We start from the raw sequence: 12,182 nt of genomic DNA, 5'->3' as shown, positions 1-12,182 counted from the left end.
ATATTTGTCTAAAACTTTACTGTAACTTACTGTAGAAATTTTTTAAAAATTTTTTGAAGTGTGTTTTTTTTGAATATTTTGAAATGTATAATTTAAAAAACTTTGAGAAATTTTTTGAGATTACTGTAGCTAAAGTTTTTAAAAAACTTGCAGCAGACAAACTTAACAAAAAACTTGTCTGTCAGATATGTCTAATGTCTAATAAATTTTTATACAACCTAATGTTTTCTTCTTCTTCTCCTCCCACAGGCTGTGGCGTCTCCATTCCCCATCATCTGTATAGTAACCAATGAGAATTTCAGGAATGTGTGCGATTTTTGTGTAATCCTCACTTTCTTCCTTCTGATTCTCTAACAGCTTCTCTCTCAATTGAGAACTCATCTCATACAAAGTCAGCCGCTGAAGCTTGATCAAATGCTGGATACCCATAGGCAACTCCTCTAGTGATGGAAGTTGTTCCAGAAATAGTTTCTGGAGACGAGGCAATGCACCCTCCTCCACTCTCATCCATCTCAACCCTTCCATTCTCTTTAAGTGCATCCCCTTCAGCATTAGGAACCCTCCAGCCTTGAAACACAACCCTTCTCCCTGGTAAGATCCACAGAAATTAATTTCACCCAAATTGGGCAAATGTTGGAGGGATTCAAGCGGATCCTCCTCACCCCTTAACCCGCTCCAGTCCAAATCTATTCTTACCAAGCCGTGAAGATGAGCTACCCATTGTGGCATTTTTTCTAAGCGGCCACGCAAAACCAGCATGCGAAGAGATCGAAGGAACGAAGAAGAAAGAGATGGATGATTTAGATCGATTATCTCATGATCATCACCTTTTCCAATTGATTGAACGATTAATTCCCGAAGACTGGTGAGGTTGGCAAGGGAGGAGCAGAGCTCCTTTCCATCTTCTCTTCTTAAATTTGTAATACCTAATTCTCTTAATTGGGTCAGCTTTCCTATCTCCTTGATTATTGTGGATCCACTGCTTGCATCTATGCGGAGTAATACTTCTAGGGCAAGAAGCCCTCCCATATTCGAGGGAGCTTTAAATCCAAGAGATCCATAATCATCATCTGAAGAATCAACTTGTTGATATACTCTGAGAAACCGAAGTTTTTGCAGCTTTACGATTTCCATGGGTAATTCCCTAACTCTGGTGTTTCTCAAATCCAGAAACTCCAAATGTTGAAGCTTCCCAATGGCTTTTGGGATTCTCTCCACTCTCGTACCATGTAGGTTCAGATACTTGAGATGAAACAAGTTGAAAATCTCATTTGGTATTTCCTCTTGACCTCTCAAATCCAAGACCTTTAACAACTTACTATTCCGTGAAATTTCAGATATCCACATTTTGAATAGTAGCGGGTCCGTGGATCCAACAGTAATGAACGACCGAAGGTGGTCAATGCAATAATTTTGTCTTTGTTGCTGTTGGTGCTGGGTATTGTTACTGCTACTACTATGGACTACTAAACGGCGTACCTTGTCGGACGGCCACATCGTTGGTTGTCCAGTAGTAACTGTGACCATGTTTTGTTCCCTTGACTTGAGAACAATAACTTCTTTTAATAGGTCATGGATTCGACAAGTGTCAGGTATTCCTTCATAAAACACACGAGTCACTTGAATTAGGCTTCTATTGACGAGTTCACTGAGATAACCCCAGGCTACATCTTCAATACTCATTCCTCCTCTCCATTCCAGAAACCTTTCAGCAATCCACAAATTAATTAGTCTTTCGCATTGTATTTCATAATCCTCTGGGTAGATGCTTGTGTACAACAGACATGTCTTTAGATGCCAAGGCAAATCACTGTAACTAAGAGAGAGTATCTTTTTAACTCTGTCTAGTTTACCGGTGCCTTCTAATTCACCTCCAAGACTGCGTCGAACCATCTCCCATTCCTCTGCTCTGTTTACATCTTTCAAAGCCAAAAGCCCACTGATTGCAAGAATCGCAAGGGGCAAGCCCTCACATTTATCCAATATACCTTTGGCAACATCCATCAAATGGCCAGGGCAACTATTTCCTTTAAAGATCTTGTTACAAAACAGGGTCCACGAATCTTCAAAGGACAGTGGCTCCATTCTGTGGATATAACCTAGAGATTCTGTACAAGAGGCAGAGGCTACATCAGCTTTTCGAGTTGTTAGCATGACACGGTTGCCGCGGCTGCTCTCGGGCAGTGCAAATTTGATGGTATTCCAAAATTCCACGTCCCATACATCATCAAAAACAATTGCATACCTTTCAGCTTGTTGAAGAAAATCTTTGACAAATTTTTTCAGCTCGGTGATATTCAAAGACTCGATCAATTGTGGGACTGGTTTCTTCCCTTCCCTGTGCAACTGCCAAATCAAGTCTTTCAGGAGATCCTGAAAGTCACATGTTTGAAAGACAGTTACCCAAGCACGAACTGGGAAATGCCTTCTAACGTCAGGATCCTCATGGACTTTTTTCACTAGGGTAGTTTTGCCAAGTCCTCCCATACCAACCACTGAAACAACTTTCAGTTGGTAATCATTCCCTTCGAGGAGCTCGGAAATTAGATGCTTCTTGGGCTGGTCAATGCCAACTAATTTAGCTTCTTCCACAAGCAGTGCGTCATCTCTGCTATAGCGCCAGGTTGTGTTGTTCACAGCCGAAAGTGAGTTGGACGCTTGGGCAGAGATACCATATTCGGATTGGTATCTTTGATGAGCTTCAGAAATACTTTTGATTCGGGACTTGATGCTTTGTATTTCGCTAGCAACTCGATGACGAGCTCTCAAATTCTTGATGGAGCTGAAAATTCTCCGAACAGAGCCGTAGAATCCTGTTGCGGGATGCCGAGCAAAGCGAGCTACAAAGTCATCAAGAATGTCCTCAGTGTCATAAGCAGTATCTCGCACTTGCTTGATCCATTGTTGGAGCGTGGGTTGAGCATCTTCTTCTCTTGCTTCTGCCTCTCGCAAGAAAGCTCTCATTTGCTCCAACTCATCCATGATGAATTGGACCTCTCGCCGAAGCCCTCCCAATAGTCGTCCCTCCTCGTGCAGAAAAGTTGAGAGTTGACGCAGCACAAAAGAGAGAACAGTTTCTGCCATTTTCTGTCTTTCTTTTTAACCTAAGAATGTCGGGGAAGGCGGCTTCTGGTTTATAGGACAGTCCACTTGTAGTATCTTGAAAGGAAGAAGGAAGAGGAGGTTATAGATTCATAAGCTGATGAACTTCGATGCTATTTGGTGCAGTATTTATCAAAAAGAAACAGAAACCAATTAGAAGAAACTAAAGCAAGAAACATGATTGTGAAAAACGAAGCTGCCTTACCTGCCACAATATAAAAGCTATTAAGAAGACTGTGTGTTTGCACACGTCTTCGGGACCTTCTTTCAACTGTGGGTCCTTTGGTGGGATAAAGATAAAGAAGCATCTTTCAACTGTGGGTTCGTTAAAACGCGGTTGGACCGGACAATGACAATTATTGATTTCTTTTAACGAAGACATAAAACAACTGCAAAATGTTTTGCCCCTTCTGCTGACTATTTTCTGCTGGCATTTTCCTTCCTTCCACTATGCAATTATTTATTCTGGTGATATTCGTGCCAAACATATTCCTCTAAAGTTTATCACTCGAATTTTATAGTCTCGTTACTTGCGTATCAACTATTATTTGATAATCTAACATATCTTTTGATTGGGAATTGAAAAATAAAATGTCTTGCAAGTCTAAAAACTGACCTAATATGTCTAATAAATTTTTATACGACCTAAAACTATATTAGTTTGGAAACTAACTTTATTTTTCAATTATTGTAAGTGATTTCAGAGGACTAATTTTTGTAAACTTTAATCCTAATTAAATAATGACATTAAAACATACACAAAAACTATGTAAACATATTTTTTTTTATGTTCAAATATATTATCTAGACATAGACTAATTCAAATATTGGAGTAGAGATGTTTTACTTTGTTAATCAATACTTGTCCAAGCATATTAATAGAGACGAAAAATGATGCTACACGAGTATGTAAGCACTCTTTTTCTCTTTAACTCTAGTATGCAGCTATATTATTTTCATTTTCTTCATTTTTTTGAAAAAAAAAATCATTCTTAATTAAGAAAATTAGTGTTATCCTACTCATAACTTTATAAGTCAAAAAATCATGCAAAATAAATTAAAGATCTAGAAACTACACATAGGAATCGGGTCAAGGCATCTATATAGTTTAGATGATGCTGCTTATGTAATTCAATTCGGTCCCTGTTGGTATAGAATAGTGCTATTCTTAATGTTGAAAAATAATAAAAAATAAAATTTCCAACATCTTAGATGTTTGGCATCCTTTTGTATTGTTATTGAAAAGAAATGAGTCTCCTACCTTCATTTAATTTCAATTTTTTGTCATTTTTTGATTTATTTCAACTTGCTACACTTCACACCTGTCGTTTTCATGTACATATTTTCATATTTTTTGTCGTTTTCATGCCATGAGCCGTTTTCTTTTCTTAAGAGTCACAGTATATTTTCATATGGAAACTTTATTTTTTAACTAAATTTTTGTTCCCAATTCATGTTTACCTACTAGGTTTATTGTGCTAAAGTGTTTTTCCGGTACTTCATTAAATTTTTGAACCCATTCCTAAAATTTTGTTAGGAATTCATTTCAATAAATTGGTCTTGCTAGAGTAAAACTTAAAATTCAGTCGTATATGAATTGCCTAAAAAAGAATTCAAAAGGCTTCCATATAGCCTGGCCATATAGCCTCGAGAAATATTATGCATATACTGTTCTATTCCAGTAAGATTAATTTAGAAAGGTGCTTGGGAGGAAAAGGAAAACTCTACTTTTCTTTTCTTTCATAATTAATGTTCTACATCCTTAAAATATAAAATAGGTATATGTTTGTTATTTTTATTATTATTTTTATTAATAGGAAAAGGATAAGATTTAAGAAATATGAATAGAGAAAAAGGGATTTGAATCCAGGACCTTCACTTCCAGGGATGCATATATATGTTGTCTTCTATTTTGAATGGAAAAAAAATGGAGAGCTTTCTTGATATTAAGGGAACTTTCTTTTCTATTATTGTTTAATTTCAAAAGATCATCCTCCAACAGTTTCCAAATTGAGCTCCTCTCAAAAGAAAATTTATTTCAATTAAATTTTAATTCTTATGGCGACACAAATTCTATGGTTAAGACTCTAAGAATTAGAGGTCTTAGATTCAAATCCCCACTCTCCTTCCCAACTTTTTAAACCTTATTCTTCTCCTACTAGAAAAAAAATTAAAAACATACATATTCTGTAACATCAAGGTTGTTGCTTATGTCAATAATATCCCTTTATTGACTTGGTGAAATCCAAAGTCAGGATTTAATTTTTATGATTACTGAGTATTTTTTGTATTCTTCAAGCCCCAGATTCAATGATAGAATTAATTAACCAGTAAATTAATGGTACTCTATTTTGCTTCATCTCCTTTTTAGAAAATCTATCTTCTATTCTTATCTTATGCTCAGTTAAGCACACGACGGATATATAAGCATTTTGTGCATACTGCTGAGGATAAAAGTCAAACTTTCGGAAATTAATTCCTACTCCATAAAGAATTCTACTTCAAAACCAAGATCTCAAAGTCCAATCACGTAAAAAGCCCAATTATTCTTAAGAGTGCGTTCATGTTTGGAATATAATATAGTCATTAAAATTTATGATGACAGCATTGTAGGAAAAAAATTTTAATCACTCACCCAAATGTGGCTATTCATTTTTTATTTCTATTTTAGATTTAACTTATTGAGGTTCCCTTCATGGCTTGCACTAAAAGATGGTTACTTTTTTTTTTTTTTTGGCTAAATGATATCACTTTCATATATAGCTAAAAACTGTTACAAAGTTGTAGCAACTGCTCCTACATCTTCTCCAACTAATCTAACTAACCAGAGAGGAAAGGAATCCTTCCACTTAATTTCACTAATCAAATTTGTGGCATACTTTGCCAACTTGTGACTAACATGGTTGCCTTCCCTTTTAATAATAAAGGAGAAGTAAGAAACTCTTTCCTAATCACATTCAAAGAGCTAAAAACCAAATTGCTTCGGATTAATAAATTAATCACAAGATGCCCTGAACTTACGAGGAAGCCAATTAGTGCAATAATACACCATATTTTATGGATGGGAATCTGCAAGTGGTGGAGTTGGGTAAGACTGCTGATGCAATTGTGGGGTTCCCAGCTTCAAAATAATGCAAGATGACAATAATGAGTCGGAGCCAGCTCATAGCAAAATGCTACTCTCTACCAGTCTCATTCAGTCATTTGCAATATGATTATGGTTATTTATTAGTGTGAACCTGTTAGAAAATAGGAACAACTACAACTACAGTAAATGCCTTTGGCGCGAAGATTCACCTTCCGTAAGGAAATTTGTCCCCACTATTCTACTATCGGATTTGCACCAATTCCCTCCAAGAATAACAAAGTAAACCAGAATTTCCACATAGTAGTATGCATAAATTCTCCCATTTAGAGAATATTGTTTTGAAAGAAGTAGAAGAATAGTAAAACTAAAAGAAAAAGTGAGTTTTTCTGATATCTGAACATCTTTATTTATAAGGTTTAGATAGCGCAACGGATCTTCTGTCCCACACCTTATGTCATTCTTTGTCCCACTTTTTATTATATTGCTATTTTTCCTATATAAACATCATGTTTTAATTCTTTTTTATTTCCTTAAGATCCAATAACTATTAATTGATTAAAAAATAAATACAATAGCTTCAATAAAGTGAGACAAAGAATGGCATAGAGTATGAGACAGAAGATCCGTTGGAGATAGATACCCCAAAAGAAATGTTATATCTTTTGGAAACATAATTTTTCCTGAATAGGCACCTTTTTAAAATGAATGGATACTTAATGGACATTTAAGAGTTGTATCATTAGACACAATCACTAAAAGAAAACCGTTTAGTTAAGAAGAAATATTAAAACGAAATCAATTAAAATTTATATTCTTTTAACCATTAAATTTATATTCAATGTATGTGCAAATTTTGAAATTTCCCTTCAAAATTTCCTACCATCCAAATTTATTTGAATAGATGTACACTTGATTATAAACCTCTTCCATTCTTCTCGCACTTTCAATGTGGGATTCATCACTAACAATTTCCTACAATCCCACATGATTGGAATGAGCATTCGTTTATTTATGTAGAAAAAGTGATCTTATTAACGTTATTTTTTCTAAATAGCAGCTCGCACAAGTGACTGCGCTCTATTTTTTTTTTTTTTTGGGATAAACTGTGGAAGATAGAGACATAATTAAATCGGCATACTTCCAATCATTTACCTACAGTAAATATGAGGGTAAAACTCGGATCACATGCATTAATACTAACAGTAATGATCTACAATACCAAACAAGATATATCACGACATATGTAATGATTTTCTTATCCTTTTTTTTATAGCAATACTCTAGTTTTAAATAGGAATCTCCAAAAAAATTTTAATAGAATAGAGTATTGTACACAAACTTGTAATTTATATGGTACTGCAGTTATTCAAAACTTAACAGGAGACCTTAAAAGGGGCAAACAAAAAAAAAATAAAGAAAGGAGGACCTCATGACTCATGAGGTCAGTTCAGGTTTCTAAATTATTCTATGAGCAAATTGCACCAAATGTCATTAAACTATTCACTTTTATTACTTTTGATTACTAAATTATTTCCATAGTCGAAAATGTTACTAAACTAACCAAATTGTAATTTTTGGGTCATTTAATCTAATTTGACCGTCAAAAGAAATAGAATGACCATCACATGATTTGCACATGTAGGGTTCGAAGGATAAAATCGGCTAAAAATTTTAAGTGGACAAAAGAGACACAATGGTCAATCGTTTAATTCACAATCTGGAATTCCTCTCAGTTTTAATTGAGTGAAAAAAAATCGAATTCAAACTAAATAGAAAATCTGAAGATTCAAGTGAAAGATTGAAGATGAAGTTCATCAGTCAAGCAAGTCCTAGGTTGACTTCCTTTTCTCAGCAGCATCTATAAGGTCCTCAATGTTTTGGGTGGATTGTTCTTCAGAACCCAGTCTAAGGATTGCATGAACTTTAGCTTTCTTGGACAATCTTTCAGCAAAATTCAAATGCAAAGTAGGCAAGTTGAGGCTCCTTAAAATCTAGGGCAAATTATATTTTACTCCCCTATGGTTTAGTATTTTTTTTGTACATAACTCCTCTATGGTTTCAAAAGCTATACATAACCCCCTAATGGTTTTTAACAAAACCTTTAAAAATGTCGGGATTACTCTTGTTTAAAAATTAAAATAGTTGAAGTGATCAAAATATATAAATATAATATATATGACACACTAACCCCGTATAGTTTTATATTTTACCACATAACTGCATTATAATTTAATGTTTTACCATACAACCTCCTTATAATTTTCAAAATATACACATAGCCCCCTTGTGATTAATATATAATTTTCAACTTTACATAGTAGTATTTTTGACATTTTAGATGACTCCATTATTAATTGCAAATTCCGTTATTTTGACACTTTAATTCAAATTACGAAGAAGTTATGTATAATTTTTGAAACTATATGAGGAGTTACGTACAAAAACACTAAATCATAGGGGGGTAAAATGTAATTTGACCTAAAATCTATCTATACTGTGAAGGCGCTCTTCCTTTGTTTCTTGCTAAGTCATTTATTGTTGCCCATATGCCATCTCGCACCGATCACACCCTCCTGAACAAGAAATAGTCGCACTATTGGCAGACACGGACATTATATCAAACATTTGGTGTACAACATGAAAAAATGGTCCCAATTACTTAACCGACAAGGATTCCCACAGCGGTTAAGCTTGTTATACTACCAGATGATGCTAGACTTCTGGCTCGTTTAGCATTGATCTTGATGTCGAGTAATGAATTTGAAAGTCCATTTTGATTCCCAAGTCTCTAGAACTTTTTTTCTATGGTACCAGCAATCTTGGCATCCTCTGGACCTGGCTCAGGGAAATCCATGTGAAATGACCCCTGTTTTATGGGTGCATCAGCGTCTAGGAGTTTAGATGTGAAATGCGGGAATTGGGTTTCTCTGAAGGGATGCTGAAATTGTGATTGGATTAGCTTGCTTTCCCCTTCCTCTCAGTCTCAGGTGCATATTAGAAATTTATATCATTAATCCGACTTTATTTCCCAGATTCTGCAAAATGATTTTCATCCCATCCCACAGCAGCAAGTCGGAGTCGGTTCCTTGCATCTTGATCTTGAGATTTGGGCAGAAATTGCTAAGAGCATTGGGGTTTAGGTTTGGTGAATGAAATTGGGCTGTTTATGAAGGCAATTTTCAACCAAAGCTATTCTGATGATTTTGCCTCTAAAAAGCACGCTTGCAAGCCACGTGATAGCCATTCTATTTCTTTTGACGATCGAATTAGACAGAATAACTAAAAACATATAATTTGGTTAGTTTAGCGATATTTTCGGCTAAGGAACTAATTTAGGGATCAAAAGTAGTACAAGTGAATAATTTAATGACATTTGGTGCAATTTACTCTTATTCTATCAAGGGTACAGGAGAGCAGCCAAAATTGGGAAAAAAAAAAAAGAAAATTATAAATGAAACGCAGAAAGAAACCAAGAAATCTATCAATTACCTTCAAATGTCAAGAGAGTGGTGTTTTTCACCTACTAGCGCACCCTTTAACCCGCCGCCCACCTCTTTTTATGTATACTATTATCCTTGATCTTTAATTGCCAATAATATTGAAGCTGGCACATGTTTCATTCTATAATTTTCATGGCTGAAGGTTCAATTTTTTCTCCTGAGGTTTGCCCTTTTTTGATAGATTATATTCACCTTTCATCATCGAATTGATTTTTCAACGTACCAAGGTTTTCTCAAATCACTTCATACAAGATGCATGATATTTGTTCTGATTTACCATATCATCTTAGTATTCGTATGAGATCTTCCTGTTTACCTGATCATTGTAATGATATATGGTTATAATGGAACTAAGTGGGAGTATAGTTGGCGGGAGCTCGAACTAAATTCTTTTTGAATATTAGGCCTTGATTATGACAATACATAAATACCCTCAATGATGTTAGAAAGTACATTCAAATTTAAGGACATGATGTAGTCCTGATTATTTTGTAAGAAGGGTGATCTTGAAAAGAAAAACTCAAACTCTCTACCATCAAAATAAACTCAATCTTTTAGCATAGATATACATATAGATATATAGATGAATCTTTGTAATTAACAAAGTACACCTTGTTGAAGGTAACTATCGTATAGATATAGATATAGATAAATATAAATATTTGTAATTAACAAGGTAAACCATGTTGATCAATAAAAGTCAATGGTAGGTAGAATAGCTGGCATCGTCCTTGAAAGTGTCCTCTAGGACAGAAGAGCTGGCATCATCCTTGAAAGTGTCCTCTAGGACAGAAGAGCTGGAAAGCAAAACGAAGGAGATCAGTAAATTAATCACAAGATGCCTTGAGCTTTCAAGAATCATCCTTGGAAACGTCCTTTTGGACAAAAGAGCTAAAAACCAAATTGAAGGAGATCAATAAATTAATCACAAGATGCCCTGAACTTACGAGGAAGCCAATTAGTGCAATAATACACCATATTTTATAGATGGGAATCTGCAAGTGGTGGAGCTGGGTAAGACTGCTGATGCAACTGTGGGGCTCCAGGCTTCAAAATAATGCAAAGATGACAATAATGATTTGTAGCCAGCTTATTGATGACAATAATGCTTGTATTTTAGGCACGTTAGATGTGAAATGTGAGAGTTGAATGCTGTCTGAGCTCATTCCAGTGTGAAAGAACCTTTTGCGATAGCAAAATGTTGTTCTCTACCAGTCTCATTCAGTCATTTGCAATATGATTATGGTTATTTATTAGTGTGAACACACATGATTGGAATGAACATTTGTTTATTTATGTGGAATAAGTGATTTGTTTATTTATGTGGAAAAAGTGATCTTGTTAACGTTATTTTTTCTAAATAGCAGCCCGCACTAGTGATTGCGCTCTACTTGTTTTGGAGTAAATTGTGGAAGATAGAGGCATAATTAAATCCGCATACCTCTAATCATTTGCCTACCGTATATTTATATGAAGGCAAAACTCGGATCACATGCATTAATGCTAACAACAATGATCTACAATACTGAACAAGATATATCATGACATATGTGTCTTGTGTTATTTCATACTGTGAATTAAACAGTTGACCATTGTGCCTTCTTTGGTCCACTTAAAATTTTTAGATGATTTTGTCCTTCAAACCCTACATGTGCAGATCATGTGATGGTCATTCTTTTTCTTTTTTTTTTTACGGTGGAATTAGATAGAATGATCAAAAACATATAATTTGGTTAGTTTAGTGATATTTTCGTCTAAGAAATTAATTTGGTAACCAAAATTAGTACAAGTGAGTAATTTAATGACATTTGGTGTAATTTGCTTTTATTCTATCAAGGAATACAGGAGAGTAGCCAAATTTGGAAAAGAATAGAAAATTATGAATGAAATGCAGAAAGGAACCGAGAAATCTATAAATCACCCTCAAATGTCAAAAGAGTCGTGTTTTCCACCTACTAGCGCACCCTTAAACCCGCCGCCCATCTCTTTTTCAAATGAATGGTAGATATTTAGATAATTGCAATGCTTTTCTGGCTAAATGAGGTTTTACTCTTTATTACTCTTATTATCATATTTTTCTTTTGGTCAAATGATGTCGTACTCAAATAAAAAGGAATTTGTTAAGGATTCAAATCTTATCTATTAGAAACCAGTTTCCTTAATTTCAAAGAAGGAAGTTGATTAGAGATCCCCTCTTCATATTCTGGCTTTTAACACAGTAGAACTTAAACATTTGCTAACCCTTACATTAATCAAACAAAAAGCCAACCAATCGTTCATGGTTGCCTGCATAATTCTCATCTTTTAATTTTTTTAATTAATTACACTAGCTGGAAATGAATGCGATTTCCACTTCACTTCTAAAAAAGATTATTACAGAAGTAAAACTTAGTAGCATAAGTTATATATAGCCCATGCTCCCATGTGCAATATTACAATGTTAACATTGGTAAATAGCTAGGCGAGAAGACAAAAAGATTGAGATGCCGCCA

The 12,182-nt window shown here is 34.8% G+C and overlaps 1 protein-coding gene across 1 annotated transcript; it reads right to left on the bottom strand.

The window, feature by feature from the left end:
* Positions 1-198: 198 nt before the first annotated feature.
* LOC113779494 (disease resistance protein RPM1-like) lies at positions 199-3,184 on the bottom strand. The gene has a single exon (XM_027325077.1). It carries the CDS (start codon positions 3,082-3,084, stop codon positions 199-201), a length of 2,886 nt encoding a protein of 961 aa, XP_027180878.1. The 5' UTR covers positions 3,085-3,184.
* Positions 3,185-12,182: the final 8,998 nt, after the last annotated feature.

The sequence above is a fragment of the Coffea eugenioides genome, chromosome 8 (assembly GCF_003713205.1).
Source record: "Coffea eugenioides isolate CCC68of chromosome 8, Ceug_1.0, whole genome shotgun sequence".
Taxonomy (NCBI): domain Eukaryota; kingdom Viridiplantae; phylum Streptophyta; class Magnoliopsida; order Gentianales; family Rubiaceae; genus Coffea; species Coffea eugenioides.
This window is presented reverse-complemented; position numbering and strand designations above follow the sequence as displayed.